Consider the following 26,726-nt stretch of genomic DNA (forward strand, 5'->3'; position numbering starts at 1 on the left):
AGAAAAGAACATTAGATTTGCACTTCCTTATGAACTCTGGGTCTGAGTGAGGGTAGAACAAAAACCTCAGTCACAATGAAAGTTTTTGCTTTGAGAAGCGCGTCTCCCCGATGTTATAGTCATTCTGCATTTCCCATGCAGATCACCTAAACTGCATATGCCTTTCCCCGCTGAAGTTCCTAGATCAGTAGTTAAGAACTAGTAGGACTTGGCACTGTGCTAACAGTTTCTGGTGCACTTCATTTCCCTCCCAACACTGTGACCGCCTGCACTGGGATGGTGGGGAACTGAGGCACAGGGTGGTAAGCAGCCTATCCAGGGTCAGAGAGTTCGTGGCCAGGGGTCCCCCAAGGATGTGGACTCCGCAGCTCACGCTGACCACGTGGCCTCTGTGGGGACCACCTGACGGCAAGACCGGCTCATCAGGATACCCTCGGAGACCTGACAGCCTCCCCTGGCCCCCGCGGAAGGCCAGGGGCCCAACACATTCACACCCACCACCTCCTTTCCTCTGCTCAATTTTTTTTTTTTAACTTTTTATTTTGTATTGGAGTATAGCCAATTAACAATGTTGTAATGGTTTCAGGTGGACAGCAAAGGGACTCAGACATACATATACATGGGTCCATTCTCCCCCAAACTCCCCTCCCATCCAGGCTGCCACATAACCCTGAGCAGAGTTCCCCGTGCTGTACTGTGGGACTGTGTTCTTATCCATTTTAAATATGGCGGTCAGTGAGTACTTGTCCATCCCACACTCCCTAACCATCCCTTCTCCCCGTCCTCCCCCCCAGCAACCGTAACCTGCTCAATCTTTTGAACTCCCTTCAAGATGACTTTCCTGTTTCTGCTGCTGCCAACTAGGAGGCTTCCCTGGTGGCTCAGGTGATAAAGAATCTGTCTGCAATACAGGAGACCTGAGTTTGATTCCTAGGTCGGGAAGATCCCCTAGAGATGGGAATGGTAACCCACTCCAGTGTTTTTGCTTGGAAAATCCCATGGAGAGGAGCCTGGCGGGCTATGGTCCACAGGTTCGCAGAGCTGGACAAAACTGAGTGACTAAGCATGTACAGATGCAGGTGCCAGCTACAGGGAGAAGCAGCCACGACACCAAAGGAAGGGACGTGTGGCTGTTTTTCAGATTGATTCACTCGCTGAGCAAACCCTAAAATTTTGTTAGCAATTTGGCTTTTGTGCAAAGTGTGTAATGTAAAAAGGTTTTACTGATGGAGATTAAATTACATGGAAGCAGTCCATGATGTCACCTTTCAAAATATCCCTTCACTTGGAAAGCCCCCAAACGCCCAACAATGGGAAGCATACTGGCTCAATTATGGTGCCTTATGGGTTAGAAGGCCCAGCAGCCTTTACAACTGATGTCATGGGTGTAGAAGAGTGTGGCAGGCCTGGTGTAGCTTCCTAACCAGAGTAGGTTACAGGTGTGCGGATAACCTGACTTAGGGTTAGGGTTAGTGCTGAGGACGGCCTGCTGGGGCCAGCACCAGTCACACAGGCCTGGGAGCATCTTGCTGACCTCTTCAGGCTCCTCAGCTATTCTACAGATGCAATACATAAGAATTATTAATTTTTTGCTTCTTGGTGGAGGTTTTTCCCGCCATTTTTCAGTACATTTGATTTCACATAAACAGAGTGTTGAGTTTCTGAAGGGCAGGATATTCTTCTGTATCATCTTGTTCCTCATTCACTAAGGTACATGTCACAAAATGAGTAAAGGCTGGAGACTAGCTGAAGACAGATACCCATGAACTTTGGCCCAGTGATCTAGTAAAGTTGTTAAATGCAGGTAGCTTTTATCATTAGCCTATGAAGATCTCTCTCCCTCAAAATTTTCCCCATGTAACATTTTTATTATTTAACTTCTACTCTCCCATCCTAAAGCTTAGGAAGTGATAAAATAGTCTTACCTGTCCCGGGTTGTTGCCCCTGCTTGGATGTGGCTTCAGGTAGGTTCTCTGTGGGGTGGCTGGTGTCTGGGTGGGGCAGGGTACCACCTGGTCCCCAGTCAGTGGGGACTTGTCCATCTCCGACGGACAGCTTGTCCGGAGATTCCTGGCACAAGGACAACTGTGAGTCACTGTTAATGGCTTTCAAGGTTTTCTGCATCCTAATACATCATATACAGAGGAAAGCTGGTTTGGGAAAATTCAAGGAGCCCTAGACCAGAAGCCACAAGACCAGATTCTGGGTTTAAGGTCCAACTACAAATTTCACGGCCTGGTCACTCTTCCTAAGCATTAATTTTAAGATGTGGGTGATTAGTAGTAGTGGTGGTGGTGGTGTTAGTTGCTCAGTCGTGTCTGACTCTGCGACCCCATGGACGGTGGCCTGCCAGGCTCCTCTGTCCATGTGATTCTCCAGGCAAGAATACTGAAGCGGGTTGCCATTCCCTTCTCCAGGATGATTAGGAAAAGGCAAATCAAAACCACAATGAGATAGCATCTCAACCCCTCAGGATGGCTTCAATCAAGAAGACAAATAACAAGTGTTGTGGGGCTTGCCTGGTGGCTCAGTGGTAAAGAATCCACTTGCCAACACAGGAGACATAGGTATGCTCCCTGGTCCGGGAAGATCCCACAGGCCACGGAGCAACTCAGCCCGTGAGCCACAACTACGAGCCCAGGCTCCAGAGCCCGTGAGCAGTAACTACCGAGCACCTACGCTGCAACTCCTGAAGCCTGCCTGCCCTGGAGCCCATGTTCCGCAAGAAGAGAAGACACCACGATGAGAAGCCTGTGCACGACAACTAGAGAAAGCCCAGGTGCAACAATGAAGACCCACCATAGCCAAAAAATAAAATCAATCAATCTTAAAAAAAAACCCAACATGCAGCATACAAAAGGCTACACACAGGTAAAGCATTACTGTTATACTATTGCACTGTGATATCCAAGACCCAAACCAGCTCCTCATTTTGGGAGTCATGGAGAGGAAGAATCTGAATAAATAAAATTAGCATTTAACGTTTCAAAACTGTACTTTAGCCAAGCGTCAATTACTTCATCTTCCTTTCTTCTAATACCTACTATGAAAGTTTTCTTTAAAATAACCTTGCTAAAATGTTAGATCAGATTTATTTGATATTTACCCTCTGAGTGAAGGAGTCATAAAGTGGCCCAAAGGTGGCAGCAGAGGAAAAAGAAGTGAAACAGATGATCATTTAGCTACTTTGGTTTAAAAAAAGAAAAAAAAATCATTTAGTAAAATGTCAATTATCTGCTGAGGGAACTCAACAGTGTTCAACTCAGTGAATTTCCTACTTACTAAGAAGGCATAAATGTGACATGAAAACAGGGGAGGAATCTGAAACTCAAGAGGTAGTGACTGTACCGAACTGTGAATGTGGCAAGTGCCACCCAACTCTACACTTTAAAACGCTTTGTTGTTCTGTCGCTAAGTCATGTCCAGCTCTTTGCGACCCCATGGACTACAGCATGCCAGAGGTCCCTTTCCTATACTGACTTTATGTTAAGTGAACTTCATCTCAGTTTTAAAGAGTATTAATAAAAACATTAAGAGACAATCTATTTTCCAAAAGAAAAATGTCTCATTTTTTAGTTTCCAATATAAAGGGTAAATACTTTATGGGCAACACATTCAATTTTCTTTCCCATATAGTATAAATAAAATTTGGGAATGAGAAATTTTACAAGATAAGCTGAACTTCTGTACAAAAATTTTAAAAGGTGTTCAAAGTTCTTACTGAGAATACTAATTCACAATTATAAGGCATTTTATTTTAATAGGTATAAATTATTATAAAAAAGGTATCTGAGTAAAATCCATGATTTGGCTTTATATAGTTATTCAAAATTTGTAATACCCTTAAAAGGAAGAGGTTTACCCATTAGCTGAACATGACATTTTAAAATGCATGTACTGCTGCTGCTGCTGCTAAGTCGCTTCAGTTGTGTCCGACTCTGTGCAACCTCATAGACGGCAGCCCACCAGGCTCCTCTGTCCCTGGGAGTCTCCAGGCATGAATATTGGAGTGGGTTGCCATTTCCTTCTCCAATGCATGCATGCATGCATGCTAAGTCACTTCAGTCGTGTCCGACTCTGTGTGACCCTATGGACAGCAGCCCACCAGGCTCCTCTGTCCACAGGATTCTCTAGGCAAGAATACTGGAGGGGGTTGCCATTTCCTTCTCCAATACATGTACTAGTTGGAGGTAACAACAATTTTCAGAAGGAAAAAAAAGGTGTATGTTTCTATTACTTCTATAAGGTTAAAAACAAACCCTTCTGCTGAGATTAGCTTTTACAACTTTGTATTTTCTGCTTCTCTTTACATGTATTATATGTTTGACAAATCACTTGAAAACACATTTTTATAAATACAGGCATAAAAATTGCACTTCACAGATACTGCATGTTTTACAGGTTGACGGTCTGTGACAACCCTGCATTGAGTGGGTATGTTGGTACCATTTTTCCAACAGCATTTGTTCACTTCCGTCATATTTTGTGTCTCATATTTTGGTATTTCTCACAATATCTTACAAGTTTTCATTGTTACATTTGTTACGGTGATCTGTGATCTGTGATCTTTGATGTTACTGTTGCAAAAAGATTTACAATCCAAGGAAGGCTCAGTTAACATTTTTTAATAATATTTTTGAATTAACATATGTACATTTTTTTTAGAGACACAATGCTATTGCACAATTAATAGACTCCAGTATCGTGTAAACATAACTTTTATATGCACTGGGAAGCCAAACATTTGACTGACGTTATTGCGACATCAGCTTGATTGCAGTGGTCTGGAACCGAACCTGCATTATCTCAGAGGCATGCCTGGGCAGCCTTATAAGGCATCTCAGATTCTCTGCTCTGAGTGAAAGTATTTATGTTGAAGAGACTAAATAATATTTGTTTCTCTTACCTTCTCCTTGCTAAAGTGGAGGTATATTAAATTTTTTAAAAACATGTGCAATTTGATATTCTGGGCCATTCTAACATACTGGTAAACAAGTAGAAACATAAACAATATTAACTTGCATTTACTGTGGTACATTATACGTTTCTCAGTGAATGCATGCCCATTACTTCATGTGATACAACAAGGGTAGGAGTAGCTGTAATTATACATCATCACTGTGGAAAGACTGAAAAAATAAGGATCAAGCAGAACCTTGACCGCCAGACATAAGCACTGTTAACCTGTATTTGACAGTCACTGTGACTGTGTGAGATGATCAGGGAAGACAGCAATATCCCTATTTTACAGTCCAGACAACTGCGGTTCAGAAAGATCAGTAGCTTGGCGAGTTATTGCCTAAGTGACCACCGACTAGTCAGTGGAGAAGCTGGTCCCAGACCCAGGGGTTTCCTGCATCTGCCTGGCACTGCCTTTCCATCATCAACCACAGGCCCCGTGTATGGGAAGAGAGAGATTATATCTTTCGGCCGAATGATCTCATGACTCAACACTTAAGCACCTCCCCCCACCAATCTGGTGATATATTACTAGGCTCCCAAGCAGTTCGTGTGTTGAGATGAATGACTCTATTGAAAGATGATTCTCCAATCATCATCCTTTCTTTCAGGAAGATTACCTTATGGTTTACATCAGCGGTCCCCAACTTTTTTGGCACCGGGGACCAGTTTTGTGGAAGATAATTTTTCCACAGACTGGCGTGGAGGGGGGGTGTGGTTTCAGGATGATTCAAATGCATGACATTTATTGTGCACTTTATTGCTATTATTATTATTACATCAGCTCCACCTCAGATCATTAGGCATTAGATCCTGGAAGTTGCGGACCCCTGCTTTATAGCATGCTCCATACTCATTCATACAAGACTCACTGGATCCCAAGTAACTAAGAGAAATCAGTTACCTTCTCCACAGTTCCTCCTGGCTGATAACCAGGCACGGTCACTTGGACGGAACCATCCTGGACTTTCAGGTCTGGACTGCATGGGTCACTGGCTCCATCGCTCAGGTGTGCCGCTTCTGCGCTCCTAGACCTGGCCTCAGCCTCAGGCCTCTTGCGGTGTGGGCTGACCCTGGCCACGGGCTTGTGCCTGGACCCCAGGCTGTCGTTCTGCTGGAGGGAACTGGGGCTGTCTGTGTTCGCCGGACCCTGGGTGCCCGTCCCGGCTCTGCACTCCAGTTTGGGCGAACTCCTCGATCCTGACAGTTCCTTCCTCCCCGAGCAGCCAGGGCTACCCTTGGGGGCCTCTGATGGGACCAGCAGGCTGGCTGTGTGGGAAAGGGGGTCCCGCATGCCTCCTGGGAGGCTCTCCTGGAAGTCCAGCGAGCTGCCGAGGAGAGGCACCGAGGAAGCCTTGCTGACCAGTGTTTTCTTGGGGTGTTCCTCTCGGTGGACTCCTGTGACCTTGGAAGAGGCCACTGAAACATGTGTAGAGTCGTCCTCTGTGAGTGGCCTGCTGGGACCCGAGAGGGTCCCTGGGAGGGAAATACAGTCGCCTTCGCCATCAAACTCTTCCTCGTCGCTGGCGTCATCATCAAAGCAGCCCACCCTCCTCTGGCGCAGGAGGGGGTTCCGGAGGACCTCTGGGCTCCCGGGAAGACTGGCTTGCCTGGCAATTGTCACCTGCTTGTGGAAGGGCCCGGAGGCCCGCTGGCTTCCGAGACACACAAGGCTGTTGGCCCTGGCTTTTCCTGGCTCCTTGTGAGCTGCTGGCGTTGGGAGAAGAAAAGTCAAGTGAAATAGCTTCCCATCTGATGTGGTCTTTTAATTTAACGCCCCCCCCCCGCCCCCTTCTTTACACACGAGCATTTCCACGTTCACAGATGCTAGGTGAACGCCTTCCTGCCACTGGTCACTAGGCATAAACGATACGGTTTCTTGGGATTTTCTTAGAGAACCAACTTTCTCCTCTCCTCTGCCTACTGTTTTTTCATTTTTTCTAAACTTAACCTCTGGATTGTTCAACTTAAACATGTGTGCTACCTAGAGACAGAAGTGTGTAACTTGTCAACATCCATGATGTCTAACACGTTACTGGGTTCAACCTAAATGCTGCTCCAAATACTCCCCGGGGGAGGATGCCCAGGGATCAACGAGCCCTGCACACCTGGGCCTTTTTATCACCTGAGGTCCTTCCTTCTCTAGCAGGAGGGAGCCGGGCTTGATTAATGGGGGCGTGAGCGCAGAGAGTGTGGTGAGCTGAGCCTGAGACTACACATAATTTATAAACTCCAACCCGGGAAGGGAAGGAAAGCGTGGGAGCTCTGCAAACTTCGCATCTCGTTAAACGTAGTGAAAAATTACACGTGCTTCCGCCTTAGAGCGTTTCTATCAGAGCCTGGAGGAGGCACATGGGCTGCTCCAAACGAGCTAGACAGGTTCTCCTCTGCCTCGTCTGAGACAGGGGATTTTCTTATTCAGACATTAGAAATGAGCAAAAGGAAACCACACTGGTGGGAGTGAGGAGTCAATGCAGTTCACATCAGGTCATTATTTCAGATTATATTGAGAAATAATCAATGAGGTCTTTTTAAAAAAAAAAAAACAACAAAAAACCTATTTGATAACATCTGTCTCATATGTTCTAAATCATTCACTCACTGCTTTCTAAAAAGAATTAAGTTTAGGATCTAGTGAAGAATTTGGTTAGGATTCCTCTAAAACCTAAGGCCATCAGATTATCAGCCACGATTCAATGCCACAAATTCCAAGACTACACTGTATAAGTAGCATCCCAAGGTGGGGGCAGTTTATCCTTCCACACTTGGGATACAGAACGTGCACCCAGCCTGTTGACAGCAGAAGTGGGGAGGCCGGTCACTAAGAATGCATTGCATTTTCCAAGATCAAACTCTGCCTTTCAGTCAGGGTAGAAAGGTGGCTCCTACTCAACCATGGGTGTGGTCTCCGGTTCTCTTTCCGCATCCCAGCACTGTGATGTATATACCACTGTGACGTATAAACCATCATGGAGTCGGAAGATTCAGGGCTTACGGGAGGTGCCGGGGGGCTCCGCAGAGTTGCCGCCGCTCCCTGGAGGGTCCTCGTCTTCGGAGCCGGCCACCATGAAGTCAGACAGCGGGCCTGGGGCATCGTGAGCGAAGTACTGGGAGAGTTCAGATTCAGAAAGCAGGGAGTCCTGTTGAAGAAGGCAGTGCTAGATGAGGAAGACACGCCAGAGTGGATCATTTTAAACAGTAATTGTGTCCCATCTTCCCGAAAGCACTTTGTTCTCATCTGCGGTCACTCAAAACAGCTGTGATAGTCAACGCCCACCTCCATTTACTTTAGGATCGCTAAATTAAACAATGAATGAATTAAAAGGCAATTGCTGCCAGACAATGTTTTTAAGAAATACGTTTTTGGCTGTGATCAGAAAAACCACAGCAGCAATGCGTCAACCATCCCAGGAAGAAGACTAGTGGACGAGACAGGAGGAGGAATTCCAAGCCACTGGTTCAGCCTACCGATGAAACAACAAAACAGGCAAGTTTGACTCTTGTTCTCTGATCCACTGGGTTTTTGAAACAGCCAGCTAAGAAAGATTCCTTAAAGTTGCAGATGCCCTCCCCAAACTGGCCCAGGCCCCTTTTATTAAAAAAAGGCCGGGGGGGGGAGCAGTTATTTTTCAAACTGTAGCTCAGTTCTTTTATTTTGTTGTTTTGTTCTTTTCCTGGATGAATATTTAATAAAAGAAACTCACATTTATATACTTGTTCTCAAATGGACATTTCTGCTGTTTGCTGTGTAAAATGGCCAAGATGACTCATGGGCAGAAATACAGGTTGGACCCTGTGGTTTGATTTATGGGCTCCAGAACAAAGGTTCATCTAGTCAAAGCTCTGGTTTTTCCAACAGTCATGTACGGATGTGAGAGCTGGACTATAAAGAAAGCTGAGTGCCAAAGAATTGATGCTTTTGAACTGTAGTGTTGGAGAAGACTCTTGAGAGTCCCTTGGACAGCAAGGAGATCCAACCAGTCCATCCTAAAGGAAATCAATCCTGAATATTCATTGGAAGGACTGATGCTGAAGCTGAAACTCCAATACTTGGGCCACCTGATGCGAAGAACTGACTCATGTGAAAAGACCCTGACCCTGGGAAAGATTGAAGGAGGAGGAGAAGGGGACGACAGAGGATGAGATGGTTGGATGGCATCACCGACTCAATGGACATGAGTTTGAGTGGGCTCCGGGAGTTGGTGATGGACAGGGAGGCCTGGCGTGCTGCAGTCCATGGTGCTGCAAAGAGTCAGACATGACTGAGCGGCTGAACTGAACTGAACCAGTTAGGCAAGGCAGCAAAGTGCCTTGTCTTGACTCACCTTTTTTGCAAAAGAAGGACTCTTCAAGGGGGTACCTGTTGGGGGAAAAATTTACCATACTGTAAAAACAATGAAGTTCAAATCCTTAAAAATAGGCTCACCTTCTTAACAGGAAAAGGAGGAGCCAGACATATTAAACAAAACCCTCTCTGCTCAGTAGGCACGGAGGGACCACGTGTGTGGGAATGGAAGTGCATGCAGTCTATTGGGTACCCGTCCCACCTCCCAAGATTCTCCTCAAGCTTCAAGCCCTCAGATGCTACTGACTCCATGGTGATCCTATTAATAGTTGGAAGTAACTTCCTCTGCATTTCAGAAGTACTTTATACTGCCCATATACCAATTTCCATATGCATAATATAATTTAATTAGAAGTGGATGCCTGTTCTCTTCTTCCTTGACTATTTACCTATCACTGATCGGGCCCTGCAGGGCTTAGTACTAGGATCCGGGAAGTGTTCAGTGATATATGGATATCACTGATAAATGGATTGAAGGATGAATGAAGAAAGGAACAGCACTCAAAAAACTCATGAAAGAAAGAGGGAGAGGGCTGAATATCTATCATAGTTTTTAGTTGAAGGACAAAAAAGACTTAGCATGGAGATTTTAAATTATATTCCATGAACAAAAAGATTTTGAGTTTCAGGATCATAGCTTAGTAAAATCTTTTATAAATGGCTAAGTGAATATATTGGGATTATGAGAGGACAGCCTTCAGACAGCTCAGGAGAATGAGTGAGTTGAATAAACAGTCCATTATGGCTGTGCCCACTTTCAATATATTAATTATGGATGCAAATAATTAGGGTACTTCTTGGTTGCCAAAAAACCATACACCTTCCTTTTCCTTTGACAACCAGTAACTCACATCTCAGTTTCCTCCTGACATCAGTCTTAACATCAGTAATATCTCGAGTTCAGATACATCAGCAGAGTCCCTTGAGGTTCCCACTCTACAGGAAACATTACTTTTCCAACTTGGTACAAAGTTTCATGTTTTAAATTCATGTGCAATTCTTACTAGGGCAATCCTCCTGACAGAACTTTCCACTTAAGGAGGAGGAAAATCATGATTTTTGCAACCTGTTACCTTTCAGTTGAAACTTTTGATTCATATAAAGAAATCCCAGGTTTTTGGCTGGATTGTACCCCGTGCCTACCGAAACAACTGGTAATTTGGTAGCGCTTCATTTCTACTTGGAATGAAGTAGAATTCATGTTCTACTTAACATGAATTGTACATAAACACCTGAAATGTTGCTAACTCATTTTTGCAAATTATCTTAAAGCAGTAGAAAAAGCGTGCATGGCTGGAGCTTTAATACAGCACGTTAAATAACTGTAGAAATCAAAAGCAGCCGCTAAGGGAAAGCATGGAATCTCTTTGACAGCTACTTCTGCCAAACCCGGTAATTACCAAGACTCCAATAATACTGCGCGGGGGAGTGCCCCCAGGGGGAATGTAATGAGAGACTCTTCTGAATGTTGAATGAAGATGTGCAGTTACAGTACCTAAGCCAGGAGAGGAACTGGCCTCTTTGCTCTCCTGATAAGTGCTGCGTGCTATCACTTCATCCATTTCCTGCTCGGAAACCTGATTGTCAGCAGAAAGCACAAATTAGACGGTTTTATTTATTTATTTTTCCCCAATAAAAGTAGCCAGGACCAGAGTCAGAGGCTGAGCTCAGATAAAGAGGAAAATTGCAAGACCAAAGACTATGACCACCCTCTGAAGCAATAAACCAGGGCATATGACTAGTTATTATATCCATTAACAGCTATGTTAATGGATTGCTTCAAACACTGGATTCAAAACCAGACCTTCAGTTGATACTCAAGCTCATGAACAAAAGCACTCAATGCTGGTTACCAACAACATGGCTGACTTGTACCTCTCTCTGGAACACTCACTTCTCATTCTTTTTTTCCCTAAACTTAAAAATTTCAAAAAAAAAAAAAAATTTCAAACTTACATAAAATTTGCAAGAATAGCACCAGGATAGTATACTCTTCAACTAGACTCAGTTTTTTTTTCTTTAAACATTCCACATTCACACTCGTGCTTTATCTTCTCACTCACACACAACTTTTTACTAAACCATTTGGGAGTTAGTACCAGACATGATGACCCTTCACCTGTAAATAATTTAGTAAGTATCTCCTGAAAACAAGGACATTCTCTTAAATAATCTTGGTACTATTATCAAGTTCAGCAAATTTAACATTGATAAAAACGATAGTTGAATATACATTTCACATTCCTAAGACTATCCTTCAGAAATGCTACTCAAAGTGTGTCTTGAGGCTGGAAATAATTCACAGAAAGTTTAATGCCAGCCGGAGAGGAGATAAGGATTTTCCCTGAGAATGCAAATCAATACTCAGCTGCTTTCATCAACGTCTCGCGAGGTTTAAATGTCAAATGAAGTAAATAGTGTGCACAGTGATGTGACCGATTTATATTCTGGAGCAAGCTCCTTATCTGCGATGGGCCTTAGTGGACCGTCACCAACTTCTCTGCCTAGTAATGCTTTAGAGAAAAGGTTTTTTTGGGGGAGGGGTGTATTGGGCTATCCAGAATTCAAAATCCTGTCTATTTAGTCTCCTTTATATGTCTATTTATAATCCAAAATAATTCTGAGCCTTTGTCTTTCATGATATTGATAATTTGAAAGAAACTAGGCCAATCCAAACCCTCAGTTACAAGTTGTCCAACAGTTTCTTCATGCTTAGATTTAGATGATACCTTTGGGGGCAGAAAAACTACAGAATTATAAAAACAGTTTCTTTTTCGGTACATCACAGGATCAGTGTGTTTTGTAACTGATGACGACTCTGACCACTTGTTTAGGGTTTCAGCAGATTTCTCCACAGGATTTGTTGTGTTGTTGCCATTAATGAGTAATCTGGCAGGAGACAGTTTGAGACTGTTTTATCTTGCTTCCCAATATATTTCCACTCAATGGTTTTAGCATCATTGATTATTCTTGCTGAATCAGTTATTATAATGAAGTTTTCAAAAATAGTGAATTTATAATTCTCTTTTCCTTCTATATTTATTGGTGGCATGGTAAACTCATTGATTCCTCCACGCCCCCCTCCCACTCCACCAACAGTTGTTATCCATAACTGTAATTATTCACGGGAAGGTTTTAATTTTTTTAAATTTTCTTAATTTTTTTGTTTTTTTTGGACTGTGCCACATGGCATGCAGGATCTTAGTTCCCCAACCAGGGATCGAACCTATACCTTCTGCAGTGGAAGCAGAGTCTTAACCAATGGACCACCAGGGAAGTCCTACATGGGAAGGTTTTTAAAAAGCCTGATACATGATGAACTATGAGATTATTTTAAAAGCAACTACAGGACTTATACAGTTTTTTTTAAGAGGTAAAAATATTTTAAATGTAGGATAGGAATTCTGTGTATTAAAATAACATTTAGAATAAATAATATTTAGATAAGCACAGCAATCTGCCTTAAGAAGTAAATGAACATTTCTATACAGGATTCAGCATTATACTTTAACCTAACACATCAACCATCATCACATCAGGGCCTTTATGTAATAGTTTCTAATAGTTTTCACAGGAAATAAAACATGTACACACATGCACGCAGACATACATGCATACTCCCACACATACCTTCATAAACCAAAGAGTAATTCTGTATAAATGAGCCATTAAAAATGGCTGCAGATTTTTCTTGACATTAGACTTTGAATATTTGCAATTATTTTTGAGTGGGAGAAAAATGGTTGGGGTTTAAAACAAGTGAAAGATTTCCTGGATAACTGTAATCACACTGAAAGCCCCAGTGTCAATTAATAATGGACCTCTATTACTTTCTTCTACTTAATGTCAGCTAGAATCTGCCACACGAGCAGGTCCAAATCTTAGCTTGTCTAGACCTGGAGAGTTTGAATATTCCAATTGGGCGGCCACTGCTTCAGTCTTTATGAGAAACAGAAGAAAAGAAAATCCTCGTGGTATTTCTCTTGGAACAACATGAAAACTGAGGAAGCACATACATTTAGTATCAAAATGTACCATTGGCATGAAATGTTGGGATAAGTGGTACAAAAATACATTAAATGTAAAATGGAATCTTGACCAAAAGGAAAATATAGTATGATGTTACAACTAAGAACACTACGTTTACCTAGGAGGAAACACGAATCCAGTCAAACAAATACTGAAATTTGGTTTCTTGAACGTATCTCCAGCACCATCCTGACGACCATTTTACCACGGCTAGAAACACGAGTCAACCCGTATGTTCCACGGAATCATAGACCACCAGTTGACCAGGATTGCTATGCTTTGCACTGGAATGCCATTTTGATGTTTGATTGTACTGGCAAATTAGGCAGATGCTTTGGGGTGAGATTAGGCTGACCAACAAATCACGACCTGTGTGAGGCTGGAATGGATTTTGAAGTCAGGCATGCCTTGAAGCCAATAACTGCAAACCATGGAGAACTTAATTTTCTCTAATGTTGCTGAGGGATGGGCTGGGTCAGCAGTCATAGCTTGTTGGACTGTTTCCTAAGGTGAGAGGAGTGTGGCCATGAGGGTGTTGGAATCCAAGGGAGAACCCTAGAGGGACAGAGTTGAGACTGTGAGGCAAAGCAGGGTTGAAAGTGTCCCAGAGAGAGCTAGGGGGACAGCAGGGGGACACAGGAGAGCAGATTCCGAGGGAAATGCAGGACTATAGAACAGAAAGGAGAACCACAGGCAATGACAAGGAAAACAAATAGGAAAAGGTGGAAGCCGGATTTGATTTTCTATGAATGATATTTATTCAAGTAGCTTTTATGTAAGACATTTTTAAGAATTCTTGTAGGAGTTTCCTGGGTGGTCCAGTGGTTGGGACCTCACCTTCTGGTGAGGGGGAGGGTGTGTGTGTGTGTGTGTGTGTGTGTGTGTGTGTGTGTGTGTGTGTGTGTGTGTGTGTGTGTGTGTGTGTGTGTGTGTGTGTGTGTGTGTGTGTGAGGGCGTGTGGTGTGTGTGTGTGTGTGTGTGTGTGAGGGCGTGTGTGTGTGTGTGTGTGGGCGTGTGTGTGTGTGTGTGTGTGTGTGGAGGGCGTGTGTGTGTGTGTGTAGGTTCGAACCCTGGTTGGGGTGCTAAGATCCCACATGCCTCTAGGCCAAAAAAACAGAAGCAATATTGTAACTACTTCAATAAGACTTTAAAAAAAAAAAAAAACTTGAAGACAAGTGAAAACAACCTGGGGGGTGGGGGAAGTAGCGGGGCTGAGTTTGAACCAGCAATCAATGTCCAAGCAGCTTGACTGACATTTCTGTCCCAAAGCAAGGCACAGTCACAGCTTTGCAGTGGGAAACTGGACGGTGAGCACTTCCCAGGTGGCGCTAGTGGTTAAAGGACCTGCTGCCAATGCAAGAGATGTAGGAGACGTGGGTTCGATCCCTGGGTTAGGAAGATCCCCTGAAGGAAGGCACGGAACCCACTCTAATGTTCTTGCCTGGACAGTCTCACGGACAGAGGAGCCTGGTGGGCGGCAGTCCGTGGGGTCGCAGAGTCAGACGTGACTGAAGTGACTTAGCATGCTCAGCATGCAACTGGACGAATAACAAATGAACACTGCTGAGACAGTGAAAATGACCCCATAAAGTTACTGAAGAAATTTCAGGTGTGGCACATGGGAGAGCCTGCCAGGTCTCTTGGTACAAACTTCTTACTTGTCAACTAGCATAAGAGTCCATCCAGTGTAGCAGCCTGGGACCACTAAGGATGTAATCAAATAACTCTATGAATAATATCAAGGGGGTAGTAGCCACATGACAGGCATGGGAAGAGTTAGTGGTCTAAATGAGCATTCTGAGTTGTTGAAAGGTCAGATTTTGTAGGGGGGAGAAAAAAAGATTACCATGTTGAGACAAGCTGATTTAAGAGTTTTACCTGGAGTACTTAAAAACAACCAAAAACAGTTCTCAAAATGGGTTGAGTTGAACTTGCTAAAGTGTCCTGTGGTTAGCTTAAAAAATTAAAAGCAGTTGTCTAAGGAGAAGAGATACAACCAAGTAAACGGCATGCATGCATGCTAAGTCACTTCAGTCATGTCCAACTCTGCAACCCCATAGACTGTAGCCCACCTCTGTCCTCTGTCCTTGGGATTTCCCAGGCAAGAATGCTGGAATGGGTTGCCATTACCTTCTCCAAAGTAAACAGCAGAGGTCCCCAATACAGGGGCTATGATTATCTGCAAGTTAATATGGGGAACCAGGGTGACACTGATGCTGAAAGAAAATTAGTGGGCTCTTAAGCATTAATTTCACAAGTATTTTGCTCAGGTCAAGGATGGCCTGGACAGAGCATCAACTTCAATGCTTTCTGATTTTCTGGATGCAGAAACCTGAAAAGGCTAAGTATCTCACCAGAGATCAAACAGCCAGTAGGGGTTACTCAGAACCCTACCTTCCATACTTAGCACTCCCACCTTCCACTAAATTCACCAGTAACATTGTCAACATTTTCTAATAAAATGTTCTGTGTGTGAAGATGAAGAAGTCCAGATCAATAATTCATTTCCTAAGCGTTATCAGTTACCTTGGTCACTGGGTGGCCACAAGCTGATTCCCATCCCCAGCTGGGTGAACGGTCTCATCAAAGAGTCTGCATGGTCATAGGAACATGTGTGCCATTGCTACTGGACAAACAGCTGTCTTCTCATACTTAGGACAGTGTGAGATACTTCACCTTTGGATTAGGGTGCCGGCCGATGACCAGGCGAACAGGTCCTGGGGGGCATTTGCTCAAGATGGCGTGGACTTTGCTTAAAGCAGCATGGCGGACATTGACGGAGTTCACTTCCAGGATTTGATCTCCGCGGCTAGGGAGGATAACATGATCAACTCTCCGCAATAACAGTTAGCTTTTTACAAGACTTCCTTCTGGGAGTGGTTTATATAATACGAAATCTTTTCTGAATACTTTTAAGAAGCAAATGATATCCTTGCATCTTTGAATACATATAAAAAAGCAAAACCCTCATAAACACATTAGGTTTTAAACTGACAAAGACCATTATGGGTGTCTACCTGCATTTTCAGAAGTAGTAAAGTTAAAACTGATAATAAGGACAACAATGAAGGTTACTATTACTTGAACACGTATTGTAGGCCAAGTACTATAAAAAGAAATTTATGTAACAATGCTTTGACTAGGTATTATTATTCCTATTATGTGGATAAGGCCACAGGCTCAGAGAGGTCACCCAGATGTCACACACTGCTGAACTCAGGTTTGCCTACCTTTTGCTCATCAAGTGATAGTCCCTCGACCACCATCAGTTTCTTTTCCCCTACCATATTGAAATGATTATTGTAATATAATTTAAGAAGGAAATATCTGAAGCTCAAAGGTTACCCAATAATTTGTAAAAACGTTTCAGATTTGAACAAATGAGAAATTGGGGACAAGATGCCCATTTTGACTTGAAATTATAGGGAGAGAACTCAGTATGAGAAAACAAAGAGTCTTTATGTGGGGTTTGAAGAATGGTCATTTGGCAGGCTCGAGACATATGGAACCATTCAAGAAAGAAACATCATCTTGGGATGTCATTAAAGGATTTTTTTCCTTGGGTTCTAAAAGTATATTTTCTTTAATGTACTTTGGATGATTTGCTAAATTTTTTTTCGATATGGAAATTCACTCTGATGATTAACTAAAAACATAATCTATTAACAGGGCCTCAAAATGGCAACCTCAAGGAATGTCATTTTGATAATTCCTCAGCTGCTCAAGGACTTAAAAACTTAAGAGGGGAGAAAGATGATACTGTTTGCACAGTGCTTCATGAAATACGTGTACATTCTTGTGAAGTTTAGGTGGGCACAGACCCACTGCAATTACTATATAATAGAACACCGAAACCTCTCTTGTATAAACAGAATACCCAAGCTACAACTCAACTAGCCGAATTGAGAAATCAGACACGCAGTGATTTCAGACAGTAAGCATCTAGACATCACGTCTCAAAAAGGAATGAAACAACAGGAAAGGTTCGGGTGATTGTACTTAATAATAAAGGCCTCCTGTTCAAGGGCATGATCTTAGGACTCTCTTGTATCCAGCGGTTCTGAACCACTTTGAGTAGTTCCCAGCAGCTTATATGAATTCTATATAAATGTATATGAAAGTGAAAGAAAATATTTGGGTAATTATAGGTATCTACATAGACTTGTTTTGTGTCAAGTTTCTGAAACAACGTCTGAGTCCAAATAGAACAGAACTGGTAGGGGAAGCCAAGATCTGGAATTCTTGAACCAAACTTCATTTATCTTTTCATCTTTGGAGATGCTTTTGATTGTAATTCTAGCTACATGACCGCAAATAATATAAACATTTAGAATTTCACAAGGGAATGTAACAGGGCAGGTATCTTATGTATGTATTCACATATTCACAAACCCACCAGAACTCTAAACTCTCAGATTTACAACCAACCTCAGATTGCTCTCCATCTTGGCCACTGATCCTGGGGCAAGGCTGTGAATGTAGATGCCTGGAGGGCTGTTTTCTAGGGCCAGGCAGCAGGCACCAATGCCTAAGCCAACTCTGGGCTCTGTGGGAGGCATCATTGAAAGAAAACAAAATCAAAAGAAAGAAAGAAAAGGAGTATCAATAATTTGAAACTGCATTAATGTATACCTTGACCAATAACCACTTAGTTTTAGACCAGACTTAGGATATACATTTTACTTTTGTCAGTGTGAGCCACATTCTTTTAATGAAATGAGTCTATGGCAGAACCAGGGGCTAACTATGGACTGTGAATTATTTCATGGTCCATTCTCTTCTTAGTCTGAAGGGTCTTCTTTAATCTGTTTTTGGAAACAGGCAGAGTCCCAGTAACATTTTCTATTATGGATATACAACTTCAGCCTTTCTTTTGCCTCCCATTGATTTCTAGATTATTCAGTTCTTCATCATATTTCTACCACTGGAGGCAAAGATTAAAAGCAGTAAGATTTGGTGTTACCCAGGATTTTTAGTTACTGGTGTTAGCTATATTCTTAACTATATTCTTTCTTCTTGAAAATGTTATATTAGCCCTAGAATTCAGCTAGTCAGTGATGTTTTTAACATGAGTCTCTGACACACAGTGATTCATCCAGAGAGAGCTTTAAAAAACTGTGCTACTGTTAACTTTTCTTCACTTTAGTGAAATGACTAAGATCTCTCCTTTTGATCCTACTGTCCATTTAGAGAATGCCATATGTTGTTGGTAGCAGAATGTTCCAAAGAAGCAATTCATAGAAAAAGATATACAAAAAAAATGAACCTAAGAACAGATTACAAATTATGATTTGAGAGAATCTAACGGAATGAGGACAAGCTGGTATCACCTTTGTTGAGGGTTACTTCCATGACAATTCTGTCCTTGGGCCCGGGGGCCTTCCGACCCAGGGATGAACTGCCTTCATCGCTGCCCACTGCTGAGGTTCCCCCACTGGCATTGAAGTTTGGGGAGCTCGATCTGCTCATGTGTGTGGGTGTGGAGCAGGGCGTGAGGCTCGGGCTCAGTAACTTGGTGCGTACCGTTAAGACAAACAATCCACTCCGGATTTGCTGAGAAAACAGGAAGAAAGGCTAAAGCATTCAGGTTGTCCTTTTATCAAATGATGGGGAAAAAAAGAAACCAAACCCAAACCAGAATGAAATAAAGAAAGAAAAACAAAGATGATAAAGGAGGTCAGTAAGAATGTCCTTACCTTAAAGGTATGAATGGCTTCTTGAAATGTCAAGCCCTTGATTGGTATTCCATTTACATCTAGGATTTCATCCCCTAGTGACCAAATTTGAGAATTACATTAACATCAAGCTTTAGTTTACTGGAATCTAACTGCTTGGTCAGTATTAAATAAAATACCATAAAGTCCCTGATTTACAAGTCTTTAAGATGAATTTTATTGTTCCAATCTACTCTCATTAGCTTAGCTCCAAGGAATGTCACAAAATGTGACAATAAATGACATTGCATGTCATTCTGCGATAATTCTCTATTTTCACCTTTAATTAAAACAACTGTGCGAAGCATCAAGATCTTGCTCTCTTGCCACTATCCAGTATGATAATACATGTTCTACATTTAGAAATCAAACTACAAAGACTGAATTCCTACCCTTTTGCTTCAAACCCACTGGTGGAGAAGTACAAACACCCATAACATGTGTGAAGCCAAGCCTGTATTTTCAGGAAGACGTGGTGTGTGAAAAGCGGCTTAAATGACAAGAGACAAGGAAACACAGGAGATGTTATTTAGGAATGGCAGCCTCACATCTACGTGCAGCCCCAGAGTCTAGATGCTTGGTCTTGATGGTGTTCAAGGGTCTCAGTCAGTAAGCTGGCAAGTCATTATACACTTCTATCTAAGAGATTGGTGTAGCCTAATATCACATTTCTTTCTCTCGCTCTTGCTCTTGTTCTCTTTCTCTCTCAAACTATCCTGAACTCATCTTCAACTCCAAGAAGGCACAGTCAGGTCATTTTTCAAGTTGTTGATAGTGTCTGCTGGGAACATCACAGAGCTTGGACATCCTCTTGACTTAACGCAAGTTTCCGGCTTTGGACTCCTGTGTCATGGTCTATTTTTTGGGATAACAGTTCATCAAAAACACTACAAAGGTGCACAAGATGAACCTTGCACAGCAGTATGGTACAGAAGAGGAACTCCCTTATAACAAAGTACAAAGCAGCCTATGAACACACATTTTCACCTCTCACGGACAGCTGATCCCAGGAGTGCACGGGGTATTCCATTAAAGGAACCCCGTACACAGGTTTAAAAAGGCAAGCAGTACCGAACCCATGTGTTATGTGCCTTTTCTGTAATTGCAATTACAGATGTTGCAAAACAAGGGAAATAATCTGTTTAAAAATCACCTGGCATAACCAAGACTCAACTAGGTGAGGTTTTTGGTTTGTTTCCACCTGGGAAAAGGGTAGAAACATTAAAATGATCACTCATGCTCTTAAAAATCTTTAAAGATTACTTAAAAGACAGATCAATTCAACAGGTTAATGGAAAAAAAAATCCATTCTGATGACCTCTATTTATTGTAAGTGAATACATACGAAAATATAGTATTTAGGAGAAGCAAGTGCTATTAACCTCTCCTGTCGATTTTTTTCCTGCCGTTTTGCCCCATTCTACTAGCACTGCAGGATGAATTTCAATCAAACGAACACATGGCACATGCATTATAAAAATGCTCCGCTAGAATTTTACATTGTTGGGAAACGAGACACAAATACCACCTGGGAGTTAGCCCTTCCTCTGAGAAAGAAATAAATATTCTGCCATTAAAATGTGAAGCCTGGTCATGGCTTATCATTAGCACACAGACTTCTGGGATCGCTCTGCCTACAAAAAAGGAGATTCCAATTTATTCTTATCAGTTTAGAAGAAATAAGCTGGTTAAACACAACATAATTGGACCAACTGAACTGAACGGTCACAGCATTTTTGAAGGTAACTAGTAATAGTATGATTCCATCATTCCATGCAGGAAGTATATTAATAAGGAGGAGAAAAAAATCAGGATTCACAAACAAGTTCTGGGGATCTAAGGTACAGACTGGTGCCTGTAGTTATTTAACGAGACTGTGTTATATACTTGAAAATAGTTAAGAAAGATGTTAAATGTTTTTACCATGTGCACATACAGTAGTTCAATATGTGAGGTGATGGAGGTATTCATGAACATTGTTTGGCAATCATTTTGCACCTAAGTGTATAAAATTATCATGTACACCTTCAATGCACACAGTTATCAATTTAAAAAAAAAAGTGCTTGTCTAGTATGTTTAGGTGTGTCAAAAATGGTAGGTGCTATGGGGTTGGTGAAAGATGTTTATGTACTCTAGCCCCGAGCAAGAATGCACTGCAAATACTCAGGAAATTTTCAAGGCAATTTCAAAGATCAAGGGGACAAGACAGACATTTAAAAACCCAAACAAAGATATCAAGCCACTTCTCACATAATGTCTCGTGTAATCCTCACAACAATTCTTCAAGGTAGGTATTCATATCCCAAGTTTACAAGAGAAAAAAGTGAAGCTTAGGTTACGTGAATTGTCCAAGGTCCTGAGTGAGTACTTGGGCTGGATTCAGCCCAAGTCTACCCAACTACCAAGCCCAGAGCCGTAGCCGCTGAGGCATTTGCTTCACATCTTGCCAGGGGGCAGATTCTCCTAGAATCAGAGGTCACTGAGGCCCACCAGGAGGTTCTCTCCTACCTTCTTTAAGTCTTCCATCCTCTGCAGCAGATCCATTTGGGAAAATGGTCTTGACAAAAATCCCCATCTGTCCTCGAATGCAGTCTCGACCTCCAGCAATGCTGAAGCCAAGACCCTGGATGCAGAGAAGATGGGGGTCCAGGCTGTCAGTGCACTTCTTCACTGAGGGCATCCCCAGTGTAGTATTTAACTCAGAGTTGAGCTAAAGTGAAAGTGTTAGTTGCTCAGCTGTGTCCGACTCTTTGCCACCCCATGGACCGTACCAGGCTCCTTTGTCCATAGGATTCTCCAGGCAAGAATACTGGAGTGGGTTGCCATGCCCTTCTCCAGAGGGTCTTTCTGACCCAAGGATCAAACTTGGGTCTCTGGCATTGCAGTTGGATTCTCTACCATCTGGAGCCATGAGGGAAGCCTGTAGAGTTGAGTCAGTAGCTGCAAATTCATGTGTTCCCCTCACCATGACCCTCCTCAGATCCACTTGCATTATGCTAGCTATGCATTATATTAAAGGCTGAAAAGTTTTAGGTAAACACATGAAATTGACATTTGACAATCTTTGGATCTCCAAAGATGTCAATTTCACATGGCTCAATTAATAACTCATAGCTGTGCAGGGGCCATATTTGTTTTATTCTTTTATTTTTGTATAATATCAAATTGATATCAAAATGGCTATTTTGATATTCATATAACAAATTATTTGTTTTTATTCCTCTTATGATAATGGAAATGCCATGAAATCCATTCAATTCATTTAGGGGGTATTCTCTGAAGTGGCAAGGTCCAATTTTCTTTCAGTAGTGGTACTAACGGGGCATGTACCCCACCCTTGATGGCGTCCTAGCTGCCAGGTGATGACTCCTGAAATCATAAGGGTAAAAAGGGTTTGATGATGTCACCTGCAGGCCCATGGGAAAGGATGCCAGGGTGTCCACTCAAATCTACCCAAAGGCCACTTACTTGATTCTTCTTTATACCTTTTGCCTTATTTTATGTAAAAACAACACTAAAAAGGAATCGTTTAAAAAATATATATACTAGCATTTACCTAGAGGGCAAAACCATACACAGAGAAGAGCTCACCTTGCCCTTTTCTTTGTACAGCCCAATGATGGAGATAACTGACGGGCGAATGAGTCTCCAAGGAGATTCCACCTGAGTTGTGCTTAGCGAGCGAGTGGACTTCTTCACAATGTGGTATTCCTAAAAGCCAGCACATGAGGTCAGAGACTGTCTCACTTATCCTGCTGCGGTCCCTGGTATAAAAATGTACTCAGATTTGGAAAACCTCAGTTGTCTTTTGTGTTAGATGGCCGTTGGCCTGTGGTCCATACCTGGTCCAGTGGGTTAAATAAAGCTTATTATAAAGCACATTGGAGGAACGGCCCCAACTGTGATGGACTGCCATGTCTTCTTTCCCCACATAAACAGCCTAGGCTGCTCCTTCCTCGAGCCTACTCCACATATCCTAGTTCTTTCTTTCTGGAGCAGAGTTAGGGACTGGAAACCAAGTGGCCTTGGAGATGTAGAATGACCATCCTCTGGTTAGGTTCGCCATTGGAAGTCACCCCTGCCCCCACTCCAAGTTCACAATCATGGTTAGAAAGTAGTTCATCATTTTAAGCTCAATTCACTCACTCAAAACTCAGCAAGCTTTTGTTTCTTATAAAACCCAAACCACAAACCCAGACAACTGTTATTCCATATAAAAAAAATCCCTCTGAGAGACTGCAGCAGCTTCAGCTCTGATCCCTCACATTTGGAAAATAAAATACGTTTCCACAAGCCACACTTTCCCTTCCTGGCACGCAGCAGCTCAAAATCTTGATCTCTTTTCCCTTTCCATCACCCACCAAGTCCATGTGTGTAAGCAGTGTAGACCATTGATAACATAAACAAGAGAGTGAATGAATCTATTGCTAAAGCGCTGAGACAATCTAGCTCCTTGCTATTCTTTTTAGAATGATACATTTCTTAAATGACACAGATATTCTAGCATAAACAACAAAATCATTTCATGTTTAATATGAGAAAAGAGACACTAGAAAATAGTTTTTATCCTTAATCAGCATATTCTACATTCGAAGGTAGAAATGAGATCTGCTAATGATATTTTCGTATTCCTTGCAGCTTAGAACAACTATATCTTGCAGTTTTACAAAATATCTGTCAGCTATGTTGGCCTCCCAGCCTCTGATTCATTAAAAAAAAAAAAAAAAAGATGTTGGCTTGGCAAGGTTACCACCCTTTTACCAAAACTATTATGGAAATACTTTGGCCACCTAATGTGAAGCGACTCGTTGTAAAGACCCTGTTGCTGGGAAAGACTGAGGGCAGGAGGAGAAGGGGACGACAGGATGAGATGGTTGGACGGTACTGTTGGCTCGATGGACATGAGTCTGAGCAAACTCTGGGAGCTGGTGATGGACAGGGAAGCCTGGCGTGCTACAGTCCGTGGGGTCACAAAGAGTTGGACACAACTGAGCAACTGAACTACAACAACAATTACGGAAATGGCCAGGCAGAGACCTTGAATATAAAGGTTCATGTGCAGACTCACAAGGGAACTCTTTCTCTGATCAATAACCTCCAGCAGCGCCTTATTCCGTGTGCCCTTCAGGAATCAGAGGCCAGCATGCTTCACTATTCTCCTGAAGAGTTTCAGGGGTCTCACTGCACTTTTAGACTTCTGTCATCCCATTTGGCAGCCATGAGCCACCTGTGGCCATCTATATTTAAATTAAGATATATTAAAGTTAAAAATGTATTCCTCAGTCTCTCTAGCCACTTTTCATGTGCTTAAAAGACACATGTGGCTACCATATTGGGTAGTATAGACATAAAACATTTCCATCACTGCAGAAAGCTTTATTGGATAGCTCTAATCTAGACAATACTTTTTAGTGGAGGGAGGGTAGGAGAGAGAAAGACAAAGAGAGGAGAGAGGAAGGGGCTTCCCTGTGGTTCAGTGGTAAAGAATCCACTGCCCATGCAGGAGATGTGGGTTCGATCCCTAGGTCAGGAAGATCCCCTGAAGTAGGGAATGGCACCCACTTCAATATTCTTGCCTGGGAAATCCCACGGACAGAGGAACCTGGTGGGCTACAGTCCATGAGGTCACAAAAGAGTAGAATGTGACTTAACGACCAAACAGCAACAACAAACCTTAAAAACTAATCAATAAAAGTGGAAGGAAGGAAAGAAAGAAAGGCAAATCCTGGGAGAAAAAGAAAAAGGCAGAAAAAAGAGGTCAGAAAAGAAAGAACAACTTAAAGAGGAAAACATAGCTTCTTCTTTAAAATCTTTCATTTGAAAGATTTCAGCTTGCGTTTCTTGGTTCCTAGAAGCCTGCTCTTTTGTTGTAGTTCAGTCGCCAAGTCGTGTTCAACTCTTTGCAGCCCACTAGGCTGCAGCACACCAGGCTTCCCTGTCCCTCACCATCTCCTGGAGTCTGGAAATAGATAATTTCCGGGTATAAATACAGTCAGGTTTCCTCATGAGTCAGTTAAGAAATCGGCACCTTAGTGCTGGACATCCTTGGCCAGGACAACAGTAGACCTGCTCTCATTGTCTGCACTAACCAAAAGTCTGACAATGTGGCTCTCCGACGGCTTCTTGATCTCCCTGTTGATCCAATCCCCGTGGATCATGCTGCCCAGGACACACACCTGTCTCCAGACACGGGTTTTAACCAGGCCTCATGCAAGTTTTCTGCTCTGCTTTTTCTCACTGCCCCAACTCCAGCTGCCCTTGGTGGATTCAGCACAAGACAGCCTAATCAGCAGGGGCCTCTGAAACACGGGCACTTTCTAATTTTGTTGGTCTGGCCAAACTCCCTGCACAGTGATTCTGGAGTATCACTGGGAACTAAATACCCAACCTCTTTGGGATTTAGCTACCCTATCCGTAAAAATGCGAGACACCCAGAGCAAGAGCCCAACCCAGACGACCTGAGCTAGGTCTCCTAGAACTCTAATGCCTGCGTCTCCATGCACTTAGGGCATCACAACTATCACGCCCTCCTCTTCCCATCTCTGCTTCACTGAGGCCTGGGGACCCGATACCAGCGACTCCTCTCGAGTGCTCTGGCTGATGGTGCCAGGACTGGAAGAACACTCCACAAGTTCCCAGAGACTGAGCCTGCTTCCGACTTGGTTATGAGACATCTACCAGTGTTGACTGGGCTGAGGGTGATGAAGTTGAGGGGAGCCCCTGTGCAGGGTTACACAGGGTTACAGAGTCCCGAGCTCTGGTGGGGACGGACTATGAACATCCCCACACCCCTCACCCCCTCTTCAGTCTCTTCTGACCTTGGCTGTTGGAGCCGTTACTGTCTAAGAGGTAGGATCCAGGCACACACCACAGCCACCCCCCTCCCTCACGTGTCCACACCCACCTACCCACCAGGCTATGCCGACACACGACACACCCACTAAACAAGAGACGGTGGTTCACCACAGACCGTGAGGCGCCATTGTCTCCTGGCAGGGGAAGCGGCTCTCGTTTCCAAAACACACAGTAGAAGAGAATCGAGATTTTGAGATCCAACAAGGGATTGATTTTTTTTTTTTCCTTCTTTTCTATTTCCAAATATTAAGCTGACTGTTCTCTAGCCTCCCTGGATAGACCTTACTGTCTACACTCTATCTCTTGTCCTAAATACTTCTGGCCCTCATACGCAAACAGGTCTTCAGAACATGAAGCTCCTGCTGGCCTCGGAGAGAACAATTGAAAACCTGGAGACCCAGGGTTCGAAACATGCTCTTCTGCCCCTAGCCAAGTAGCTGTGACTGGATAAGAAAGTCAGGGGCTCCACAGTGCTGTACTACCTGTGATGTGCCCGTCGAGTCCAGCAGCTGGGGAAGGGAATGCTTCCGGCCATCTCGGGAGACCTCTAACATCCTGGCCCGGGGGTCACCATGTCGCACCATCAGTTCATTATATTCTTCAACAGACTCTAGACGGTGTACACCCCCTTGAAAAAACAGAGGGAAAACACGACTAGATATAGAATGAAGAGAATCTTATGAGCATGCACAGGTATAAATTTGTTGCATTTACACCCACATTCATGGTTGCTCAGATGGCCTGGTGGCCAATACTTTCAAAGCACCTGGCTCATCATGTTCTATTGTCAAGTTCTGCATGAGCTTGGTGTGTGTTGAGGCCG

General features: G+C 43.1%; 1 protein-coding gene across 9 annotated transcripts in view; it reads right to left on the bottom strand.

Annotated features, from left to right (window-relative positions):
• Positions 1 to 26,726, bottom strand: part of PDZD2 (PDZ domain containing 2) — a 397,356-nt gene that overhangs the window by 20,103 nt on the left and 350,527 nt on the right. For 8 of the 9 annotated variants that reach the window (XM_043488426.1, XM_043488427.1, XM_043488422.1 and 5 more), the window contains 12 exons: positions 26,386 to 26,531; positions 22,640 to 22,759; positions 21,557 to 21,671; positions 19,030 to 19,103; positions 18,664 to 18,886; positions 17,762 to 17,879; positions 16,010 to 16,142; positions 10,800 to 10,881; positions 9,285 to 9,319; positions 7,955 to 8,099; positions 5,864 to 6,669; positions 1,926 to 2,070 (listed from right to left, as the gene is read on the bottom strand). In XM_043488426.1, the coding sequence (XP_043344361.1) occupies positions 1,926 to 2,070; positions 5,864 to 6,669; positions 7,955 to 8,099; positions 9,285 to 9,319; positions 10,800 to 10,881; positions 16,010 to 16,142; positions 17,762 to 17,879; positions 18,664 to 18,886; positions 19,030 to 19,103; positions 21,557 to 21,671; positions 22,640 to 22,759; positions 26,386 to 26,531 (2,142 nt within the window). The remainder of the gene's footprint in view (positions 1 to 1,925; positions 2,071 to 5,863; positions 6,670 to 7,954; positions 8,100 to 9,284; positions 9,320 to 10,799; positions 10,882 to 16,009; positions 16,143 to 17,761; positions 17,880 to 18,663; positions 18,887 to 19,029; positions 19,104 to 21,556; positions 21,672 to 22,639; positions 22,760 to 26,385; positions 26,532 to 26,726) is intronic. The other variant, XM_043488425.1, reaches the window with a different exon arrangement.

This window comes from Cervus canadensis, chromosome 16 (genome assembly GCF_019320065.1).
Source record: "Cervus canadensis isolate Bull #8, Minnesota chromosome 16, ASM1932006v1, whole genome shotgun sequence".
NCBI lineage: Eukaryota > Metazoa > Chordata > Mammalia > Artiodactyla > Cervidae > Cervus > Cervus canadensis.